General features: G+C 42.5%; 2 protein-coding genes across 6 annotated transcripts in view; both read right to left on the reverse strand.

Annotated features, from left to right (window-relative positions):
- The window catches only part of itga9 (integrin, alpha 9), a 138,719-nt gene extending 117,821 nt beyond the window's left edge, over positions 1 to 20,898 (reverse strand). The window contains exons 1-4 of the mRNA XM_014180007.3: positions 20,429 to 20,898; positions 19,061 to 19,188; positions 16,056 to 16,162; positions 2,114 to 2,237 (exon numbers count right to left, since the gene is read on the reverse strand). Of these exons, the coding sequence (XP_014035482.1) occupies positions 2,114 to 2,237; positions 16,056 to 16,162; positions 19,061 to 19,188; positions 20,429 to 20,616 (547 nt within the window). The 5' untranslated portion in view covers positions 20,617 to 20,898. The remainder of the gene's footprint in view (positions 1 to 2,113; positions 2,238 to 16,055; positions 16,163 to 19,060; positions 19,189 to 20,428) is intronic.
- A 935-nt stretch (positions 20,899 to 21,833) lies between these two features.
- golga4 (golgin A4) overlaps positions 21,834 to 25,056 on the reverse strand; it is a 53,238-nt gene continuing 50,015 nt past the window's right edge. For all 5 annotated transcript variants that reach the window (XM_014180011.3, XM_014180010.3, XM_014180014.3 and 2 more), the window contains 2 exons: positions 23,872 to 23,958; positions 21,834 to 23,336 (listed from right to left, as the gene is read on the reverse strand). In XM_014180011.3, the coding sequence (XP_014035486.3) occupies positions 23,322 to 23,336; positions 23,872 to 23,958 (102 nt within the window). In that variant the 3' untranslated portion in view covers positions 21,834 to 23,321. The remainder of the gene's footprint in view (positions 23,337 to 23,871; positions 23,959 to 25,056) is intronic.

The following is a 25,056-nucleotide window of genomic DNA, read 5'->3' on the forward strand; positions in this document are numbered from 1 at the left end:
GAAGTGTGTGTGTGTGTGTGTGTGTGTGTGTGTGTGTGTGTGTGTGTGTGTGTGTGTGTGTGTGTGGGTGTGGGTGTGTGTGTGCGCACGCGCATGCCTAGCTGCAGTGGCTCTGTGAGATTGGAAGCAATAGCAGAAAGGAAGGAAATAAAAAAATCTAAACCTGCAAGTCCAATCAAGAAATAAAGGCCTGCCTTCATTTGAAAAAGAAACTCTCTTGGCTGAATCAAAACAAATAATGTAATGAAATCCTGGCTGTGGTCAAAAGTAGCGCACTATGTAAGGAATAGGGTGCCATTTAGGATGCAGACCATGACACTTGTATAGAACATTCTAGGGAAATGACCCGTTACCGAGTCAATGTGCGAGGGCCAGGTTAGTTGAGGTAATGAAGTAATATGTACATGTAGGTAGGGGTAAAGAGAGTAGCAGCAGCGTAGAAAAGGGGGGGGGGGGGGGGGGGGGGGTCAATGCAAATAGTCTGGGTAGCCATTTGATTAGCTGTTCAGCAGTCTTATGGCTTGGGGTAAAAGCTGTTTAGACGCCTCTTGGACCTAGACATGGCGCTCCGGTACCGCTTGACGTGTGGCAGCAGAGAGAACAGTTTCTGACTAGGGTGGCTGGAGTCTTTGGCAATTTTTACGGCCTTCCTCTGACACCGCCTGGTATAGAGGTCCTGGATGGCAGGAACCTTGGCCCCAGTGATGTACTGGGCCGTACGCACTACCCTCTGTAGCGCGTTGCGGTCGGAAGCCCAGCAGTTGCCATACCAAGCGGCCATGCAACCAGTCAGGATGCTCTCGATGGTGCAGCTGTAAAACGTTATGAGGATCTGAGGACCCATGCCAAATCTTTTCAGTCTCCTGAGGGGGAATAGGCTTTGTTGTGCCCTCTTCACGACTGTCTTGGTGTGTTTGGACCATGATAGTTTGTTGGTGATGTGGACACCAAGGAACTTGAAGCTCTCAACCTGCTCCACTACAGCCCCATCGATGAGAATGGGGGTGTGGTCTTGATCACATTGAGGGAGAGGTTGTTGTCCTGGCACCACACTGCCAGGTCTCTGACCTCCTCCCTATAGGCTGTCTCATCGTTGTCGGTGATCAGGCCTTCAACCGTTGTGTCGTCCGAAGTTCGTCGTGTGGGATCCCCCACACGCAGCCCCTTGAGGGACCACGCACGAGAGCCCGCAAGAACGGGCATCACAACAGCGCAAACAAAGAGTTTCAGAGTAGGACTGTTGTTCTGGGATCAGTTTTTCCTTTCAGATCATAATGCATATGATTAGATGCATAGGGTGTGTGCGTGTAATATTTGATCCTTTAGCAGCATAATGAAGTGTGTGTGTGTCCTTGGAATCCGTAGGTGTTGCGTCCTGCCAGACTGAGAGCTCATATTTCTCTCTTAAGTTGGTTGGAGAGAGAGAGAGAGAAAGAGAGAAAGAGTGAACACACTTCAAGGCTCAAAAAGTGCCAGCTAGCTTTTAAAGTCAGGATATCAGTCAGTGGTCTGGAGTGTGTGTGTGTGCAGTAAGTCTATAACTCATTGTGAGAGCCGGAGAGAATGTGTGCCATGATAAACTACCTGCACTGTCTAACCCGGGGCAGAGGGTATACACAGCTTAAACACACACACACACACACACACACACACACACACCTCTCCCCCTCATCCTACTTATAAACTCAGTCGACTTTGGTAAAGTCTCTGTGTCTGTCTGTGTCTATAAGTTGTGTACAGTGTGAGTCAATTTGGCTGATGGAAGAATTCCATTGAAATTAACATGCAGTAACCATGATCTTACTGTCTGCCTGTTTGTCTTCAGAATGAAGGTATCCGTGTATGCATCGTTTACCAGGAAGGAAATGATTCTACATTATTTGATCTAATCCATCATGAAGTGGATGTAAAGCAGTGTTTCTCAACATGGGGTGCTATTACCTATAAGAGTAACTGGCCTATAAGCAGGGGTTACGTTGGAAGACTCATGAGAAAATCGCCGATCAATTGTTCATGAGGGGGTACTTCAGGCAGAGAAAAGGGATTAGGGATTAGGTCTTGGGTCCTGTCCTGTACAGTTGGTGTGTGTATGTGTGTGTGTGTACTTCTGTACCTTCATAGCAGGGGATGAGGGCTTGGGTCCGGCCCTGTAGCGTAGGAGGGATGATGGAACAGTAACCATGGGGAAGGATGAGCTCAGAGTCATAGTAGACGTTCTTCCAACGGTGGGCACAGGCCTGCATCAAACACATGAGGTGAGGCATAGTCAGAACAGAGAGACAGACACTGACCGACAGAGAGACATGGCATCTCACTCAAGTATGACTGGATCTGCTGGCCTCCTCTGAGAGATAACTGAGAGAACGGACAGACAGAAAGGGCGGAGAGACGGACACATGGACAGACAGAAATTACAGACAGAAGCACACGCACGCACACACACACCCACCCCCACACACATTAACCAATAATGCGCATTCCCAAACACTTGACATAATAAGTGTATTCTCCAATCTACCAACTCAATAGTTCTTATGTAACTCCATATCCACAAAGCAGAAGGCAAGACCGACTGTATTATGTGAGCTGGAGTCAGTGTGTCTGCATCCCGAATAGCAGCCTTATGGGTCCTGGTCAAAAATAATGCACTATATAGGGAATTAGGGTGCCATTTGGGATTCAGCCACTGTCTCTGTGGCTGCCAAATTAACTGTTCTGTGAGAAGAAGGGGGATGAAAGCAAAGCCAACTGTGACCATAACGGCCCTGGTCTCATTGGTCTGTGGTGTGAATATCTGAACATCAGCTCAAGAACAACCCCTGCTTCCAAAACAGACATTTTATATGCGGTGGGACGAGATCCTAACTCCTAGTTAGACCTAACTCATAACATCTTCATATTAACATTTCAGTTGCTTCCCAGGTCTCCTTTCACACTATTGAACCAAACTGTGCTGACACTTATTTCCTGTCCAGTACCGTTCCAGCAACTATGGTGGATGTGTTACCAGGCCGGCTCAGTCCAGCGTGGTTCAGGTCAGCTAAAGAACATCTTGAAAAAGAAAAGGAGAGCTGCACACTCTAAGAGCTCAGATGCAATAATTGAATAACCAACATTTGGACAGTCAAGCTGTCTTCATCAGGGTATAATGGCAAACACTGCGGGTTACTAATTTATATAGTGTGAAAAGACACACAGGTGCCTGGCCGTGCTGCTGCTCCAGTTTAAACTGTTCTGCCTGCGGCTATGGAACCCTGACCTGTTCACCGGACGTGCTACCTGTCCCAGACCTGCTGTTTTCAACTCTCTAGAGACAGCAGGAGCGGTAGAGATACTCTGAATGATCGGCTATGAAAAGCCAACTGACATTTACTCCTGAGGTGCTGACCTGTTGCACCCTCGACAACCACTGTGATTATTATTATTTGACCCTGCTGGTCATCTATGAAAATTTGAACATCTTGGCTATGTTCTGTTATAATCTCCACCCGGCACAGCCAGAAGAGGACTGGCCACCCCTCATAGCCTGGTTCCTCTCTAGGTTTCTTCCTAGGTTCTGACCTTAGTTTTTCCTAGCCACCGTGCTTCTTTCACATGCATTGCTTGCTGTTTGGGGTTTTAGGCTGGGTTTCTGTATAACACTTTGAGATATCAGCTGATGTAAGAAGGGCTTTATAAATACATTTGATTTGTGTCTGTAATCATGGCCGACTGTGGCTTGATTTCATTGGTCAATTTACAGATATAAAAAGAACATATAAAAAAGCATGAATGGAATACATATGATCATAGATACAATTTGGCTACATAGGTCTACAAACATTATTTACAATGGATAGCAAAAACACAATCACAAGAATGGGTTTAAATCAAAGTCTACATTGAGACCGAAGGGCACAAGGGTCTTTAAATTAAAGATCCAGGCAGCCTTGTTAAACATCCCCTGCTTCCAAAATAAAGAACATCCCCTACCTCCAAAAAAGCAATTGTATATGTAGTGGGTCACAAGTTCCCTCATCATAAGATGTTAATAATAACCTCTGAATTCCTATCATTTCTCATAACATATTCATACTGTAGTAACACACTGGGCTCTGTCCTACTCATTTCACATTATTGTGCTGGCCCGAGCCAAACTTTACAGCCACAGGAGTATGTTCTTTTCAGCATGGTTTCAGCAACTGATGCATAACCACTAGGGATATAACTATTCACAGATATGCATCTGTCCCTGTGCGTTGGTCAGCAGGATCCCAAACGTAGCATGCATCGGTCAGAAATCAATTCAAATTGCCAGTTCAATAGAATGTTTTGCTCAAATGACTTTCTTTCTACCTTCTGAAAATACCGCTCATCTTTTGTGACAACTGCATCCTCTTCTTCAGTGTCTAACTAAGCATGTAATTATGTTGACAGTCTTTAATCTACAAGGCATTTTGAATGACGAACAACCCCAGGCAATATCATTAGCCTAGTCAAACTGCGCGCCGTGCGCAGATTCGCGCGCTGATCAGCGAGATCGCCTATTCCTGATCTGGGACTTCTATCTGCAGGTCACCTTCAGCATTCAAATGTTTGTAAACTGGCTTGCGCAATATTAGGCTTTATTGGTTGAGTTACAACCAATGTAATTTCCAGGGTTATTTTATCAAATGCGCTGTTGAAAATGGTGTTTTACCGGAATAAAACCTAAATTACCGCTGGAGACACAACTCATCTGGCTATAGGTAGGCAACATGCTGATCGGGGATTACATTCGATTTTATTTTGATTGTTCAGGTTCACCATCAGCAATAGTTTTGCTTGAAACAATCAACATTTACGGCCCACTACATATAAAATGTCTATTTTGGAGGCAGGGGATGTTCTTTATTTTGGAAGCAGGGAATGTTTTAACAAGAGGCTGAATAGGCCTCCCGAGTGGCGCAGCAGTTTAAGGCAAGGCACTGCTAGAGTTGTCACTACAGACCCTGGTTCCCAGGCTGTGTCACAACCGGCCGTGATCGGGTGTCCCATAGCGCGGCGCACAAGTGGCCCAGCGTCGCCCGGGTTAGCGAAGTGTTATTATTTTTAAATCAGTAGGCCTATACAGTATATGGTCATTTTTAGATATACAGGGGAAAGTTCTAAAATGTATAACGATGACAGCAATTACTTTTGCTACAAGCACTGCATGGTTAAAGCGGGAGAAGAAGAAAGGGAAAAATGCACATCTCTAGTAACCTGGCCAGCTCAGTACAGCTTGGTTAGGCTCAGCTCAGTACAGCTTGGTTAGGCTCAGCTCAGTACAGCTTGGTTAGGCTCAGCTCAGTACAGCTTGGTTAGGCTCAGCTCAGTACAGCTTGGTTAGGCTCAGCTCAGTACAGCTTGGTTAGGCTCAGCTCAGTACAGCTTGGTTAGGCTCAGCTCAGTACAGCTTGGTTAGGCTCAGCTCAGTACAGCTTGGTTAGGCTCAGCTCAGTACAGCTTGGTTAGGCTCAGCTCAGTACAGCTTGGTTAGGCTCAGCTCAGTACAGCTTGGTTAGGCTCAGCTCAGTACAGCTTGCTTAGGCTCAGTTCAGTACAGCTTGGTTACGCTCAGTTCAGTACAGCTTGGTTACGCTCAGTTCAGTACAGCTTGGTTAGGCTCAGTTCAGTACAGCTTGGTTAGGCTCAGCTCAGTACAGCTTGGTTAGGCTCAGTTCAGTTCAGTACAGCTTGGTTAGGCTCAGTTCAGTACAGCTTGGTTAGGCTCAGCTCAGTACAGCTTGGTTAGGCTCAGTTCAGTAGTGTGAAAAGCCCTTAACCAGTTCTATATATGCCATTTAGCAGACGTTTTTTCCCAAAGCGACTTACAGTCATGCAGGAATAGATTTTAAATATGAGTGCAGTGGCGGTTCTAGACCATTTCAACTGGCTGGGCCAAGCTGGGGCCAGTTGTACTGTTAGAGGGGCCAGTTACATTAGACGTTATTGTTGTCATATCGTTTTTATTCACTGCATTGCAGGCATTAGCCGGCAAAAGACCATGTTCATAATCATTCAACAATTTATTTGTATTTTCTGTCTAATAAAGATAGCAAAAATGTGTTATGTAAAAATTATTTCATACTCCACATTTAGGGGGGCCACAAGGGGGTCCAAAATTGTTGTCACAGGGGCACTGGTCCTGGGAATCGAACCCACGATCTTGACATGGCAAGCACCATGCTCTACCAACTGAGCTACATGTAGCGTTCTCTACACTGCTCCTCAACTGAGTTCCTAAGAGTTCTGTAATGGACGGATTTCGCAAGACTAACCACTTAGCTAGATAGCACATTTTAGACAGTTATCTTAACTATTACATTATCTAGCTGGCAAAATGTAGTTGTGAATTCCCTACTTTAACTAGATCACATGGCGCGTGCTGCACAACAGTGAGTGGCTCACAAGACTCCCGTCTCTCGTAGTTGGGTGCTTGTAAACAAACTCCACGTGACGGGGGTCTACCGGTAAGCTTCATAATGAAAAATTATGTGACAGGTGAAATGAAGAACACGATCTTCTTTATCTCCTAACGTATTGCAAAGGTTGAATGCAGGCATTTACTTAAAAAGTAGCTACAAATATTCTATTGTATTAAAATACTTCAAAGATAAATTGTTTCAACGGTATTGAAAAACTCTCCCATGGCTAGTTCCAAATACACCAACTCACAGAGGTAAATAGAGCACTGTAAATCACAATATATATATTTTTTTAAAGAAGTGAATTCAATTTCAAGTTCCTTTTCAAAACTTTATAGTGCTATTTATGTTATGTTAGGGGGAGTCTGAATATGGAGTAAAGCATTGAAATTCCTCCAGTCCCATAAAGTTGTTTTCTTCATTAATATTGCGTGTTGAAAGTGTTCCTCTAAATAATCGCTTAGCATCTTGTATTTTGGATAAACATTCCAGAACTATCTCCATCTCTTTGTGTGTGTAAAGTTTGGTTGTACTATCCTTGTGGGGACCAGAAGTCCTCACAAGGATGGTAAAACAAGGAAAATGTGCCACTTCGTTTCGCTTTACCTGTTTTCTATTGATATTTCTTCGTATATATCCATACAAATTATGCCGATTCATGATTTCGTCTGGCTGAGAAATGCTGCCCATCTGTCTCATCCTGACTCTACACTTTTGGAGTCGGGATGAGACATTTTGCAAATGTCAGAGCCAGACAGCAGGGTTTATACAAATCTCCGCTGTTGAAAACTAAATGTTAGTATAAAATAAATGTGAGATAATGTCTAGATGCTTTTTATGGTGGAGATCAAGTTTATAAATTGCTTTGTTGGGCTAGTATAACAGTGGATTGCGCAGACAGACAGAACAGAGTAAATAGGCATTTTAACGTCATAGATTTAGCCGGTGGTAATTTGTGGAATAGACACCAGGTGGAATGCGGATTTAACCAATCAGCGTTCAGGATTAGACCTACCCATTGTATACTGCTCAAAAAAATAAAGGGAACACTTGAACAACACAATGTAACTCCAAGTCAATCACACTTCTGTGAAATCAAACTGTCCACTTAGGAAGCAACACTGATTGACAATACATTTCACATGCTGTTGTGCAAATGGAATAGACAACAGGTGGAAATTATAGGCAATAAGCAAGACACCCCCAATAAAGGAGTGGTTGTGCAGGTGGAGACCACAGACCACTTCTCAGTTCCTATGCTTCCTGGCTGATGTTTTGGTCACTTTTGAATGCTGGCGGTGCTTTCACTCTAGTGGTAGCATGAGACGGAGTCTACAACCCACACAAGTGGCTCAGGTAGTGCAGCTCATCCAGGATGGCACATCAATGCGAGGTGTGGCAAGAAGGTTTGTTGTGTCTGTCAGCGTAGTGTCCAGAGCATGGAGGCGCTACCAGGAGACAGGCCAGTACATCAGGAGACGTGGAGGAGGCCGTAGGAGGGCAACAACCCAGCAGCAGGACCGCTACCTCCGCCTTTGTGCAAGGAGGAGCAGGAGGAGCACTGCCAGAGCCCTGCAAAATGACCTCCAGCAGGCCACAAATGTGCATGTGTCTGCTCAAACGGTCAGAAACAGACTCCATGAGGGTGGTATGAGGGCCCGACGTCCACAGGTGGGGGTTGTGCTTACAGCCCAACACCGTGCAAGCTGTTTGGCATTTGCCAGAGAACACCAAGATTGGCAAATTCGCCACTGGCGCCCTGTGCTCTTCACAGATGAAAGCAGGTTCACACTGAGCACGTGACAGACGTGACAGAGTCTGGAGACGCCGTGGAGAATTTTCTGCTGCCTGCAACATCCTCCAGCATGACCGGTTTGGCGGTGGGTCAGTCATGGTGTGGGGTGGCAGTTCTTTGGGGGGCCGCACAGCCCTCCATGTGCTCGCCAGAGGTAGCCTGACTGCCATTTGGTACCGAGATGAGATCCTCAGACCCCTTGTGAGACCATATGCTGGTGCGGTTGGCCCTGGGTTCCTCCTAATGCAAGACAATGCTAGACCTCATGTGGCTGGAGTGTGTCAGCAGTTCCTGCAAGAGGAAGCCATTGATGCTATGGACTGGCCCGCCCATTCCCCAGACCTGAATCCAATTGAGCACATCTGGGACATCATGTCTCGCTCCATCCACCAACGCCACGTTGCACCACAGACTGTCCAGGAGTTGGCGGGTTCTTTAGTCCAGGTCTGGAAGGAGATCCCTCAGGAGACCATCCGCCACCTCATGAGCATGCCCAGGCGTTGTAGGGAGGTCATACAGGCACATGGAGGCCACACACACTACTGAGCCTCATTTTGACTTGTTTTAAGGACATTACATCGAAGTTGGATCAGCCTGTAGTGTGGTTTTCCACTTTAATTTTGAGTGTGACTCCAAATCCAGACCTCCATGGGTTGATAAATTGGATTTCCATTGATTATTTTTGTGTGATTTTGTTGTCAGCACATTCAACTATGTAAAGAAAAAAGTATTTAATAAGATTATTTCTTTCATTCAGATCTAGGATGTGTTGTTTAAGTGTTCCCTTTATTTTTTTGAGCAGTGTATAATGAGCTATATGGATTGTTTTAAGAAGGTCATACCAAGGATCATTCAGCTATTTGATATTGAATTTTAAGACCCCTTGGAGTATCAAAAACGATTATAAAAATGTTTTTGATGAAAATTTTATCTGGCCTTACGGCTATTATCCCATACAAACACACTGAATAACAGATTCACTACATGGAACAGATAGTCCCCCCACCCCAAAAATGTCTTGTTTTTTTTGTCCTGAAGTGTCTGTCCTATATCTGAGAGATGTGAGAAAGATCAGGAATTTTTAAATATTTTTTTTTACGTGCATTTAACCCCTTATTTTTGGCACTAATAAGTCTTCATATATACACCACCAGTCAAAAGTTTGGACACACCTACTCATTCAAGTTTTTTTTACTTATTTTTTCTTCATTGTAGAATAATAGTGAAGATATCAAAACATTTGAAATAACACATATGGAATCATGTAGTAACCAAAAAAGTTTTAAACAAATAAACATATTTTATATTTGAGATTCTTCAAAGTAGCCACCCTTTGCATTGATAACAGCTTTGCACACTCTTGGCATTCTCTCAACCAGCTTCATGAGGATTGCTTTTCCAACAGTCTTGAAGGAGCTCCCACATTGCTGAGCACTTGTTGGCTGCTTTTCCTTCACTCTTGGTCCAACACATCCCAAACCGTATCAATTGGTTTGAGGTCAGGTGATTGTAGAGGCCAGGTCATCTGATGCAGCACTCCATCACTCTCCTTGGTCAAACAGCCCTTACACAGCCTGGAGGTGTGTTTTGGGTCATTGTCTTGTTGAAAAACAAATGATAGTGCCACTAAGCGCAAACCAGATGGGATGGCGTATTGCTGCAGAATGATGTGATAGCCATGCTGGTTAAGTGTGCCTTGAATTCTAAATAAATCACTGAGAGTGTCACCAGCAAAGCACCATCACACCTCCATGCTTCACAGTGGGAACCACACATGCAGAGATAATCCGTTCACCTACATGTACTCTGCGTCTCACAAAGACATAGCATTTGGAACCAAAAATCTCTAATTTGGACTCATCAGACCAAAGCACAGATTTCCACCGGTCTAATGTCCATTGCTCATGTTTCTTTGTCTAAGCAAGTCTCTTCTTCTTATTTGTGTCCTTAAGTAGTTGTTTCTTTGCAGCAATTCGACCATGAAGGCCTGATTCACGCAGTCTTCTCTGAACAGTTGATGTTGAGATGTGTCTGTTACTTGAACTCTGTGAGGTGCAATCTGAGGTGCAGGTAATTGCCGATTTCTGAGGCTGGTAACTCTAATGAACTTATCCTCTGCAGCAGAGGTAACTCTGTGTCTTCCTTTCCTGTGGCGATCCTCACGAGAGCCAGTTTCATCATAGTACTTGATGGTTTTTGCAACTGCACTTGAAGAAACTTTCAAAGTTCTTGAAATGTTCCGTATTGACTGACCTTCATGTCATAAAGTAATGATGGACTGTCATTTCTCTTTGCTTATTTGAGCTGTTCTTGCCATAATATGGACTTGGTCTTTTACCAAATAGGGCTATCTTCTGTACCTTGTCACAGCACTACCTTGTCACAGCACAACTGATTGGCTGAAACGCATAAAGAAGGAAAGAAATTCCACAAATTAACAAGGCACACCTGTTAATTGAAATGCATTCCAGGTGACTACCTCATGAAGTTGGTTGAGAGAATGCTGAGAGTGTGCAAAGCTGTCATCAAGGCAAAGGGTGTGTCCAAACTTTTGACTGGTACTGTACTTCCATAACTTTTTTCAACTGGTACCTGGGAACCTTCAGAGAAGTCTTGTGAGGCCTGTGGGCACCCTAGAGCAACGTGTACGTGTTCGTGAGAGTCACCTTTCCACAGAGGGGTCATATTAGTTTGTAGGCCAAACTGTTCGGATGCTACAGACAATTGTGAGAAGACCGATTTTCGGGATGTCTCATGGTCTGACAAACACCGATCTAGCTCTGTCACCTTTCACCCCAGATGCGGAAGTGCGACATAGGCGGATGCGGTGGATTGAGATTTCATCAAATGCAAAACAGATATCTCTAGCTTAAACTGACAGATTTTTATGGGGATTTTTGTATTATGCAAATTAGATTTCCGCGGGGGGGCGGACTTCAACCTTAGGGGGTTTTAATAGGAAACTATGGCAGCAGCCTCCAAGCTTCTTTGCACAAATGGTGCCACAGAATTGTGGTCCGAATTTAGATTGCATTCCAAATGACAACCTGTTCCCTAGATAGTGCACTACTTTGATCAAGGTATTTCTGGTCAAAAGTAGTGCACTATCTATCTAGGGAATGGGGTGTCATTTGGGATGCAATCTTAGACAGTGATGCAAAATACTTAAGTAGTACTTTAAAGTATTTTTACCTAAGTGTTGGTGTGCCCCTGGCTATGTGTAAATTTAAAAAACAAGAAAATGGTGCCGTTTGCTTAATATAAGGAATTTTAAGTTATTCATACTATTACTCTTAATACTTAAGTATATTTTAGCAATTACATTTACTTTTGATACTTAAGTATATTTTAAACTAAATACTTTTACTTTTGTCATTTTCTATGAAGGTATCTTTACATTTACTCAAGTATGACAACAGAATACTTTTTCCACCACTGATCTTAGAACCCAGTGGGGATAGTGGTCAGGGTTCCTTTGGGTGCTCATGGGGAGAGTTATATTCTCAACGCTTTTCCACACACACACCCACACACACACACACACACACACACACACACACACACACACACACACACACACACACACACACACACACACACACACACACACACACACACACACACAAAGTTCAGCTCTTTCCCCCGTCATACTGGAGGAGAATTCCAGTCCACACTGTTACACAGCCTACTGAAGCGGGTAGAAGAGTTGTGCAGCAGATTGTGGGCACAGCGAGAGAGAGCATCAGATGACAGTCTGGCAGAAGTATGGCTGTGTTGGGAAACACTCATGTGTTTCAGAGCAGTCTGGCAGACAGCACTAGCAGTACTACTGGTGCTCCAACAAGCTTGCTACTAAATCATATTCAGTACTACAACAGAAGCAGTATGCCTCACTCCAAAGAACCAGTACATTATAAACAAGTAATAAACTAGTAAGACCATAATGTTAATGTTGTGTTTCTCTGCCAGAATCAGAGACCAAATATGGAGGTGTTCCATTGTCATACATTTTGCTGTCCAGTCTGAGAGCTGATTGGTTTAGACTTTCAGTTAAACACAGCTGATTGGTTCAACTTTAAGCCTTCAGCAACACACAGCTGAAATAACTGTAGTTCAGGGTCTGTATGTATCAAGTGTCTCAGAGTAGGAGTGTTGATATAGGATCAAGTACCCTCTGTCAATGTAATATTATTCATTGTGATCTTAAAAGACAAAACTGATCCTAGATCAGCACTCCTACTCTGAGACGCTTGATGCGTACAGCACAGAGCGACATCTGCCAAGCAGCCGGTCCTCTCCTCATGCAGAGAAACCTGAGTCCATTCAGATGAGATAAAAACAAATATCAGCAGCCTGCTCCCCTCAGAATGGATAGTAGTTTATTACTATGATATGTCTATACTCAGCACACCTCTACAGGGGCCCATGGACACGTGGCTCTGAAACTTCACTATCTTTCTGTTATCACCAAACCTGCTGGGGAGTTTAAAACAACTACTTGGACAATTTGCCACTTGACTTGCTGTAAAACCACCAAACCTGCTGGAGTTAAGGCCAGGCACCACACCCTCATAGGGTATTTTTTCCCCCTTAATCATATCATAACCAACTTTTACCAGTTGAATGTAAAATATATTTTATTATAATTGTATTTTTTAAATGTTTTATTAAAATATGCAAATGCGGTGATATGTCATTAATATGTGCATATTTGCATATCACAGAAATCTATTTTTCTGGACACTGGGTGAAGTCAAACTAAATATTTTGGTTTCATTTTGTCTACACTCCAAGATTTATCCAGAGCAGATTGTGGATAAATACTTTTTCCATCTTTCTATCTGTAAAATACTAAAAGCTTTTTTGGCGCATTTTTCCAATGAAAAATGTTATCTACAATAAACATTTACAACATATCAATAACTCCCTCTGGGCAAGTCTGGAGAATATATCTAAGGAAAACCACACAACATTAGGTGAATGCAGATGCTTCTGAAGCTGAGAAAAATGTGTTGGCATGTTGGAAGAATCTGACATTTAAGAAATGGCAGTTAAAAACAAGTACACTGAATTTAGACTATAACAAATGCCTATTTAGACCCAATCACCATCCCTTCAAAGTAAGTTACTAATTATAGTCCAGTTTGTAACACTCGCTATAAAATGGTCTTTTAAATTACATGTAATTTAATGTAGTGAGCTTTGAAAGTATTTAAGTATGTCCATTTTAGTGGTTAAAATTCATTAAAATGTTGATGACGGTAGTATGATAAACTAAAGAAAATATAAATGTTCATCAAGTTTTTGATATTTGTATGTTTACTTTTCAAAAATATTAATATTAATGGGCGAAAATAGCAACAAATTTCTAAATTGATAGGTAGATGCAAAAATGTCATTTCAGTCTGTGGTGCCTGGCCCTAACTAACATTTTGGTATCACTTTATTTAATGAGTCCTTTTACAAATGGTCTACAGATGCTAAAATGATTAACTTCAACTCTGTTGATATGCAAAAACTTGATAGGGTTTGGGTCAAGTTAATAATTAAGTGTTTTTTCAAGGGATAAGGAAAACAGCCATCACCTACAAACAACTACAATACATTACCCAAGACAAATCCCTCCTAAATCTCTGTATCTGTTATTATTCACGCATAATAACCATTGGAAGTGGTTTGAACATCATGCAAATATAATCCCTCCGCAATGATCAGATAATGGATGCATTGAAATGGAGAAAGACCATAGCAACAGAACACAAATTCTCAAGATTCCTCCAATTCCCCTGATGTGGGAAGCCTATCAACAAGTGTGTCAACACATTGCCACCTGCCAGAGGTGTTTACAGACTGTCTCAACACGAGGCCAACAGATGAGTGTCCTTCTCCTCTGTCTATTTCTCTACATGGGCTTATAGCCCTTACAAGTGTCCTTCGACCCACTACTGACAACCCTCCAAACCGTCCAGCCAGTCTCAAGGCCATGGAATGTCCCACAGGGCGAGAGACGGGCTTCAGGGCCAAAGAGAGAGGGGATTGGTCCTTTCATCGCCCACTGCAGGGTGCAGGAGTTAACACTTAATGAAACTAAGGTTAGGAGACCACCACCGTGGAAGGGCCAGGGACTGCAGCCTAAACAAACCCAGCCAGCTGCCCTCTGATCTGGGAGTAAATATACAAAAAGAGACCCTGGAGTAAAGACCCACAGCCTCGCTAGCACTTCAGAGATTACTGCTAACAGAATGATATGGTGGTTCACAGCATGCATGGGTCACAGCTATCTTAAAAAATAGCCATTTCGCTACATATTCGTCGCCAAACCCACTGGCCCCAGGTCATTTATACGTTTTTGCTAGGTAAAGCTCCCCCTTAACTCAGCTCACTGGTCACCATAGCAAAGGGGACAGGACGACTGCACCGTATTGAGGGGAGGATGGATGGGGCCATGTATCGCGAGATCTTGGCCAACAACCTCCTTCCCTCAGTAAGAGCATTGAAGATGGGTCGTGGCTGGGTCTTTCAGCATGACAACGACCTGAAACACACAGCCAGGGCAACTAAGGAGTGGCTCTGTAAGAAGCATCTCAAGGTCCTGGAGTGGCCTAGCCAGTCTCCAGACCTGAACCCAATAGAAAATCTTTGGAGGGAGCTGAAAGTCCGTATTGCCCAGCGACAGCCCCGAAACCTGAAGGATCTGGAGAAGGTCTGTATGGAGGAGTGGGCCAAAATCCCTGCTGCAGTGTGTGCAAACCTGGTCAAGAACTACAGGAAACGTATGATCTCTGTAATTGCAAACAAAGGTTTCTGTACCAAATATTAAGTTCTGCTTTTCTGATGTATCAAATACTTATGTCATGCAATAAAATGCAAATTAATTACTTAAAAATCATACAATGTGATTTTCTGGATTTTTGTTTTCGATTCCGTCTCTCACAGTTGAAGTGTACCTATGATAACAATTACAGACCTCTACATGCTTTGCAAGTGGGAAAACCTGCAAAATCGGCAGTGTATCAAATACTTGTTCTCCCCACTATATATCACTCCAGTGTAAATTGCTAAATTGTAATTACTTCGCCACTATTTGCCTATTTATTGCCTTACCTCCTTACTTCATTTGCGCACACTGTATAAACTGTTGTTTATCCCATGTTTAACTCTGTGTTGTTGTTTTTGTCGCACTGCTTTGCTTTTTCTTGGCCAGGTCGCAGTTGTAAATGAGAACTTGTTCTCAACTGGCCTACCTGGTTAAATAAAGGTGAAATAAATATAAATAAAGAAAACATGCATTTTACATGCACATCTCACGCACACACAGAAAGACAGACACACACATGCACAGCCGCACACAAACACACAGGCACGTGCACACACATACATAAACACACATAAACACACACAAACTCACAAATAAACAAAAAACGAAATGTGTACTTTCATAGTCGCTGTGTTGTATAAGTAAATTATTTGGAATTAAGTTGTGTCCACTTATCCAATTGAAAACAATCATGCCGTATTGCCAGAAGCATGTGCCTCTACTTGAAAACCAAAGGATGGAGTAAAAAATACATTTGCCTTTTAAGGAGCGCTTTGATGTTAGGAAAAGCTGGGGTTTAACTATGTGGTTCATGGAAAGACATTTGTAACAATGATGGTGGTTTAAACCCGGCAGCTTTTGCAAGCATACATGGATTGTGTTAAACAATTGCTGAAGTAACTGCGTAGATCAATCCAATGCTTTCAAATCCGTGACAGAGAGTGTGCAAGTGCACACTTTAGGAGACACAGATTAAACCAGATGATCAGGGTCGTACTGTGAACTTTGAACTCACCAGTATTTTTCCATTGGATTTGTCCTGCCGGGCGAGGCTGACCCCCATCCACTCATCATCCCTGTCTCCCTGGCACGTCTTCCCACAAGACTCCCTGGGCTTGTTCCCTGCAGGAGACAGACAGAAGATAGCAGTTTGTTAACAATGACTGTAATATTTAACAAAGTGGATGTTTTCCCCCATCCTCTGGGAGTCAACAGATGAAAGGGGTGCTTAGAGACAAGTTTCTAATACAGTTCTAACAAACTAGCTTTAAAGATGATCTTTTATCTTTTTGGTTTTTGTAGATATAGTGGACGTGGTTATGCTCCAATGATGAGTGACCTTGTTTGAGGTCTGAGGATTCGTGTTAGCTGCCCTGAGATAATGCCTTGGCTTTAGCTCATCAAGCTAACACAGTCTTATACATCCTGGGTTCCACCCTGGTTCACTATTGAACAGTCTTACATTTTGAGACTACAGGAAAATGTACCATGTCAAGTTCCTTGTAATGATCTGAATACCAGACAGGCTTTTTTTTATCGGTGTTGACACCAAACAAACAACTCTTGGGTCAACAGATATGGCCTAAATCCCAGACTACAGCCCAGAATGTTGTGTGTGTGTTTGTCTCTCTGATAGATGGAGAGCACAGTGACCTAGGAGGAGGGAGGAGAGGATTGAAACGCTTCCTTCGCCCTAAATGGCACCCTATTCCCTATATAGTGCACTACTTTTGACCAGGGCCCATAGCGCTCTGGTTAAAAGTAATGCACTATGTAGGGTATAGGGTGTCATTTAGGACAGAATCGCTGTAAGGTCATCCTACCCTGTTTAATCATTACAGAGTGTGTAGCAGAACTCTAGGCCAAAGGAGCTGCCCAGTTATTTAATGTTTGCTAACAGATAAAAGTGTCTTAGAAAAGCATACATGTCTTTTGATGGTGCTGAGCTATATTTTGACTGGCTTCTAGGCCTCTATGTCCATTTGTTCTCTGTAACTTTAAGCAATTCTTAAATCTTAATGAAGATCAAAAAGACCTAAGGAATGTCTGAGAGAGGAGTAAGACTCTGTCTCCTAAATGGCACCCCTATTGGCTACGTAGTGCACTACATTTCACCAAGACCTCGGGTCTCATTTGGGACGCAGCCCAAGACATAAAAACATTAGTCCCATTAAAACATGAATGCAAAGAGTAAACAGCAGTAAGAAAGGAACACAGTTATTCACTTTAACAAGAATGCACTAATTTTAACAGGGCAAATAAAATCCATTAGCAAATGTTAGGTGAATTAGCAGACATAGACACCACAAGAAGAATTGTGCAATCAAGGCACTGCTTTTACAGTCTGAATCTAACTTAACTTTAGAAAAAAGCGGTGAGCTTCTCTCTCTCTCTCTCATCACCGGTTGTGTCCCCAATTGCACCCTGTGCCCTATGTAATGCACTTTTTGGCCAGGCCCCATAGGGCTTTGGTGAAAAGTAGTGCACTAGGCTATAGGAAACAGGGTGCCATTTGTGATTCACACACAGATTTACTGGAGCAGTCAGTGAAAATAAGTTATAATTGACGCTATTTCCGGAGTTCATCACTAATATTTTCTCTGAAGCACCCTAGGGCTGAACTCCTCTGTCTGGCGTAATTCATGGTAGCTCTTGCTCTGTATGTGTGTGTGTGTGTGTGTGTCGTGTGTGAGAGAGAAAGGGAGAGAGATAGACAGGGAGAGATCAGAGAGATAGAGAGAGTGAGACAGAGAGCGTGAGACAGACAGAGAGAGAGAGAGAGAGTGAGTGAGACAGAGAGCGTGAGACAGACAGAAAGAGAGACCAGAGAGACAGAGAATGAGACAGAGACAGAGGGAGAGAGTGAACACTGCAACAGGACCCCATGTCTGACCTGACGCTTCGTTTAATAATGTACATCTTGTTGGTGACATGGAGGAGTAAGTGGGGATTCTATTAAACCCACATAAACCTTCTCCCTCTTGACCACAAGAATAGCAATTGCAGTAAACTTTCTGGCACAACCACTTGGAAAATATTAGCTAAAACATTAATCATACCTATCAAAATATTTCTGGACTTCTAGCACGCCGAGAATTTTCTCTCTTTTTGTATGTCTTTATTATTTATAAGTAAAAGGAACAGTTGACCAGTCTTAAACACTGTAGCTGCCTATATAACATACTTTGTGGTTAGTGTTGTCTGTCTATGGTCTGTTGTCCTGTCTGTCTGTCCATGTCTGGTGTCCTGTCTGTCTGTCCATGTCTGGTGTCCTGTCTGTCTGTCTGTCCATGTCTGGTGTCCTGTCTGTCTGTCTGTCTGTCTATGGTCAGTTGTCCTGTCTATGTATGGTAAGTAGTTCTCTGTAGAAGGTTGTGAAGCAGGGGCCTCGTTTGTCAATATTGCATAGAAAACTATTCTAAAATACTACCTACGAACAGAATTTAGAATGTTCATACGCATAGAAAATGTGTGATTTATCAAACAATCCTACAAGCGTCATACACACACCGGTAGGAGATAGCCATTGATAAATACCAGTTGTTCTCAGCCTCAGTGCTTGTGCACGACCTTGGCTATTAGCATTTTGAAACACCCCTAATTAACCAAATATAGTCAGAAATCATCCCGTTAAAGCCTGTGGCTAATATACACTGGGTGTTTAAAACATTAAGAACATCTTCCTCATATTGAGTTCCACACATATGGCTGTGCGTAAATCTCACACTTTGTGTGGAAATGCTCCCACGCGTGGTTTACGCAGATTTGTGTCTACACATGATTGATAAATGAGGCGCCTGGGGTATATCTATGTGGTTGTTTCTTGTACTGTATGCACGGCCAGTGGCTCCGAGCTCTGAGGAGAGCCGTCTATACATAGAAGCCTCCAGTCGAGTCCTGGGGGTCTGGGGGTTATACTGAACAGAAGACTCTGGTCCTAAGGGTCAGTATAGTTTGTGGTTATCCAGATGGCTCTACTGTGGTCCCTGGTGACTGCATGGTCTGTGGTTCAGTACTGACCTCTGCCTAGGTCCATCTCAGTGCAGCGTCTCTCTGGGTTGCTGTGGACACGGCACTTGAACACGGCTCCAGGGGTGTGAACAGAGCTGCTGTGGGAAGAGTTGGCCTTGGGGGCCCCTACCAGCACCCTGTAGACAGAAACAAAACATAGTTTGTAAACAGTGTAAATGCAACACATCCTGTCACAGCAGTCAAGAAGAAGAACAAGAACAACTTCAAGAAGGAGGACTGCTGTAGTAGGAAGAGTTGGCCTTGGGGGGCCCTATCTGCACCTTGCATACAGAAACAATGGGAGAAGAAGAACACCTTGTATGAAGAGTCAGGGTGGTTGTCACCAAGCATGAAGGATACAGTGTCAATAACACACACCCTCCCACTGGGCACACACTGGTTGGATCAATGTTATTTCCACGGTTAAACCAACATGGAATAGACGCTGAATTGACGTCTGTGCCCAGTGGGCTGTCACAGTAAAGTCACAATGATCTTCATAAGGCCCACTCTACAACAGAGTAATTCCCCCCATGTTCAAGACAAGTATGGTAGCCTATATTCAGGGGTGGAACATGTGGAACCAGAGTTCCCAAAGTGAAATTATTTTGATGTGAAAATCTGCTTTCTAAAGGTGAACTCTAAAATGTAACATAAGTTCCTGAGTGACTTTTATTACAATTCCACCCCTGGGTATATAGGTCAGTCATGGCATCAGCATCCTGATTCATGACAGCACACTGACTCATGACAATGAAGACAATGGTGGGAGTTGTGACAGCTATGGGGACATGATCCCATAAACGTTGGCTACATGCTGGAATCTGGGACGGGTCAGCTAGGCTGCTACAGAAAAAAAGTCTAAAAGAAACCAAATGACATGCACATTCTTAAATACTGCACATCAATCAAACTGTTGACATAATAATGATAAGATTATATGTCACCATCATACAAATTGACTGTTTTTCGAAACAAGAGAAATGCGTTTACGCGCAGCAGTAAACTGGTGAGCAAACTTCACCCACACACTGTCAATTGAGTAAGTGTATCGTTTAAAAAAATGATATTTATTTACTTAGTCATTTTAGAGGCTATTTCTTTTTAAACAACTGCATGCAGGCTAGGCTATTCTTCAACAACTGCATGCAAGCTATGCTATTCTTTCAACAACTGCATGTAGGCTACGTAGCGCGCACAAATCTGAATGGCCCAAATACAATCCATAAGAATTGCGTAACAATCATACTGTGCCATTAAAGTCCAAGGGCGGATACATAAATGCATGAACAGTCCCCATTGCAATAACATTCACTATAAGATAGATACTAGGCGTTATAGGCTACCATGAGTAAACAGGTAGCCTATGAGACTTACCAGCGCGTATTGTCATGATAGTGCTCCAGAACAGAATATCCAAAGAAACTCGAGTCAGGTCCACGGAACACAATAGGATGTTCTAAGTCAATGTTGTAGGAGTGAACTACAGAAACAGACAAATAGACGCAGAGCACATTCAAAAGGCTCCTCTTCTGATTCGGAAAATGGGCCATCCTTCGGCGCATCCTTGAGAGGAACAACACTATGGAAGAAGTATCTAAAAACAAAACGAAGCCCGTCAAGGTTTCAGTGCTACAGAAAAAGTTACAAAAACTAACAGTTCAAGTAGTTTCTGAAGTCTAGCACTTCGAACATGGACAAATGACAGGGGTAGGTGTTCGAGAATAAAAATAATGTCCAGTGAAAAGTAACGGTCTGATCAGCTGCTCTCCACACTGTGAATCTGAGGAACTGGAGTCTGCAGCTCGTAGTTGCTCGCGGCGATGATAAGTGCGGTCATGGTGAAACGCAAATGGGTTCGGGGCTCGAGCATCACATTTCACCAAAAACCGCCTCGCGCTTACAACGTTTATGAACGATGCTGCCCCCTGCCGTTCGGTATGTGGTCAAATCAAGGGCCAAAGACAAAGTACCTGTTGTAGACCAATCCATTTGTATATTGGCTGATGTTTGTGTATCATGTCGTCTTCATCACTTGTTCACATATTTTGGAAACACTTCCTTGCTTAACACAAGAAGTGGCTTGCTAGCAAATTAAAATATCGGAAATAAAATACTAGGTGGACTGTAATTTCTGGTTCACTTAACAAGGACCTGGTTCCATAAGTTAAATGAAACGTATGTTAGAAAAGATTACTGGCATCTGGCTGCCAAAGTAATCACAGAGTAGTACTGTATAAAGGCAACTTTAAATCTTGGCAGTTTCTAATACAGATGTTATTTATTTCCTAACGTGAAACATTTGTTATTCAACAGTATGAAACAGATTTCCTCTATCAGTTTGCCAAACAGTTCTACACTTACAGGTTAATAGAACTGTGACATGTCCTGTTTTGGTTAGAGTGGTTGTTATTCTGTTCACTCTACAGTTTGAACACAAGCAGGTGATCACTTCATCATCCTCAGAACTGTTCTTATCTTATGATGCAGATTGTGCAACAGAAACTGTGAAAAAAAGGACTGAAATACCTCAAAATACCTCTGACTGACATCTCTTACTGAAAATTCAAATAAGCGTACCTTACCACCGGAGTCTTCAAAAGGTTATTCAGGAAATTAAGAAAATATCTTAGTGAAATACAGCATCTCTTTCTGAAATATATCTGGTCATACAAGAATATAAAGGTCAAAATAGGCTAACACATGTACATACCGTATACACAACATTGAAAAAGATCCACATTTCAACAAAGTGAAAAATAAGCACAGAGGAAGACAGAAAATCAGTGTAAATAAAATTGTATTAGCTTGTCTCAAAATGTATTAATATAGCCAACAGTCACATTGTTCCCAATAGTACAGATTCACTTTTTTATTTACAATATGTTTTGAGTTTATTTTTTGGTCAGTCTCCACAAAATATAAAGTAGAAAAGCAGTGGGAAACAAACATGGTACTAGAAGCCAGAGTGTCTAAGTGGTAGAGTGTAATGGAAGGTACAGTTAAAGGGTCATCTCATCCATAGAAATAGAATGCAGATTCATATTAAGAATCGATAGAAATAGAACGTAGATATTTTATTTCTATGATCCCATCACACAGTCATAAGGGGGAATTGATACGTAGAGCAGAAACACAACCAAAAATCAACTGAAAAACAACCAAAGATCGACTCAAATAACCATGGATCAACTGAAAAACATCATTTAAAGTAACTGTCCAGTTAAAATCTCCTAAAAGTTCATATTCTGTTAACTCATACCCAAATAATGTTGTTGACTAGTCTTATACTCATATTTGTGGGCAAAGCATAAATTGAAGAAATAACACTTCAAAAAACCCACCACAAACTTGTAACTCAAACAGACAGTTTAAAAAATGCTTGCCATTTCCTCATAGAGAACGATGTCATCCTGCCTCATTGGCTGAGCTGGCCAATCAGCGGTCTACTCACATTAATATTTTTAATGAGCGGTATACGCCCACACCATTCTGTTGTTGGGTAGTCCCCAACAACCTGATGTTCTGGTTTTCAGGGGAAATGGAAAGAGCCTGTGTTGCAACTCCATCTTAACTCCTCCTCCACATTTAATGGATTGGCTGAACAGTGCAGAAGAGAACCTCCCCTGACAGTTTTTTTCTCTTCTCGTCAAGACTAGCGTGTCGGGAATCTAGTTTCAGGCATTTCTTTTAGACCTGCTATGTTAGGTTAGTTGTTGGGGTACACCCACACCATTCCAACACAGAAAAGCTGCTTAAATACCACGTTTTCAAAGGAAAAGTATTTCACTCATATTGTCATTAATTATAGGTCATATTTAATAGAAATCTGGAAACACTGGACAGTTCCTTTATCAGAAAACACAACCAAAGAATCAACTCAAAAACAATCAACCAACCCAATGACCAAAACAAACTTATTGCACAATCCATCCATCCAAAGAAAATCTAAGTAAAAAAGAGAATTAATCTTGGACTAAAAAACAAACAAATATTGTATAATTCATAGATTAAAAACCGTAATTTCATCACGTGAAAGTAGACTGGAAGAATTAGATACTATCTTTAGTTGGCATATTTTATAGTTCCCTCATAAGATTATCTACACAGCGCACAAACACACACAGTCAGAAGCAAAATAAATCAGACAGGACAGTAGAAGGGCTAGAGCTAGTCCACAGAGGTGCAGTAGTCTTCATTCTAGTCCTTCAGCAGCAGTTTAGTCCACCCTCCATCCTTAAAGTACCAGCATCATTCTAATACCTGACCCTCATCGTAGCCAGGACTGAAACAATAGGGAGAAGAGAGATGCATGATTACTTTAACTGCACAGTACTACTTTGACTGGTATGAAGAGAATAGAAGCACAAATACCATCTACCCTGATCTGACCTAAAAATACACTTATGACTAAGCATTTCACGGCAAGGTCTACACCGGTTGTATTCGGATCATGTGACAAATAAATGTGATTTGATACTAAAGCCAAATTCTGCTTGTACACTGTGCTTACCAATATGCCTTAATACTGTAACAGACAAGAGGCTAGATATGTCTTCCCCCTTCACATCCCGCCATGTGTTTCCATTGCTGTAACCGATACTGTAGTCACGGGTAAGTGATCTACATGGGTCTAGTTGTTTAAGATGCAATATATCTGGATGAGTAGGATATTATCAACATACTATACCTATAGGCCAAGACAACGTCTGTAAGCGATTGCTGACATAGCACGGACTGTGTGTGTGTGTATACACGTCTGTGTGGTTGCATATGGCTCATCATTAGTGGCTTTACGACAAGGAAGAACAGATGCTTACAATTGCTTTTGTATCCTCTTTCTCCAGAACCTGCTGAGCTTGGTCTTGTGGGAACTTGAGCATGGAGGTTATGACTTTAGCCATCGTCTGTGGGAGGGAAGAGAAAATACAGAAATTACTTAACCATCTAAAAAGAAAAGTAGCATACATTCAAATAAAAACAGTTTTTTCACCCATTTCTTTTCAGTGAAAATTCCTTAAACATGACCTTTAACTTGGTGGCTGCAGATGCTTGTGATATGTGTTGGGAAACTGATGACAGTTCACAACTGAGTTGTTGGAGTCAGTGCTCTCAATGGCATGGGTATACAGCCACATGGTTCCCAATGTTTTTCAGTCTCTCAATTCTTGGCAGCCGGGTTGGGATCATTGCAGTAAACCTAGTACTAAAGCTGCCCATCTGTACAGACATTCACCCAGCCCAGACCCAACATGGATGATCAGTCAACCTCTGTCCAGCCATTCACCAAGCTCAGATCCCTATTCAGTTGATGCATATCCAATATGTAGGCACAGTTAACCCCTGTCCAGCCATATACCAAGCTCAGATCCATCATGGAGGCTTAGTGATCCCCTGTCCAGCCAATCACCCAGCTCAGTCACCCACTTCACCCCATAGTAATCCAACATGCAGTCTCTACTCTGTGACACCCTGCCCTCATCACTACCATCTTCCATCAGATAAACAATTGAGGTTAAGTGAACCCATTTCCCCAAAAAATGTATTATCTTCTCCTAATCAACTCCAAGTCTATCTGACCGGGTTAGCAGCATGTGTTAGCTAGCTTATAAAATACTGGCCCTAATCAGAAAAAGTGCTACTGTTTGAGGAAACCAGGGGAACAACCAACCAAAGACCTCTTCTTCTTCTTCTAGAGGAGCTAAACAAGGCCAGTAAGTCTTTAAAATGGCAGTGTGAGTCATGTGAATAGTATGTCTGTGGGGGGGGGGACATCCTTCCACTCCCAGGGAGGCCATAATGATATGGCTATGACATCATCAAGTTTAACTGTTTACTGAGGACCTAGGGGGGAACCCTGCTAGCTTTATGTGTTTGTGCATGCGATACCCCGCTGTTTTTAGGACCGTGTCAACTAGCACTGTTAATTCCCATACAGCATCATTAATTAGCACCTATGCTAAACGGACACAAACACAAAATTACTTTTGTATGAGTCTAACTGG

This window comes from Salmo salar, chromosome 28 (assembly GCF_965601325.2).
Source record: "Salmo salar chromosome 28, fSalSal1, whole genome shotgun sequence".
Taxonomy (NCBI): Eukaryota; Metazoa; Chordata; class Actinopteri; order Salmoniformes; family Salmonidae; genus Salmo; species Salmo salar.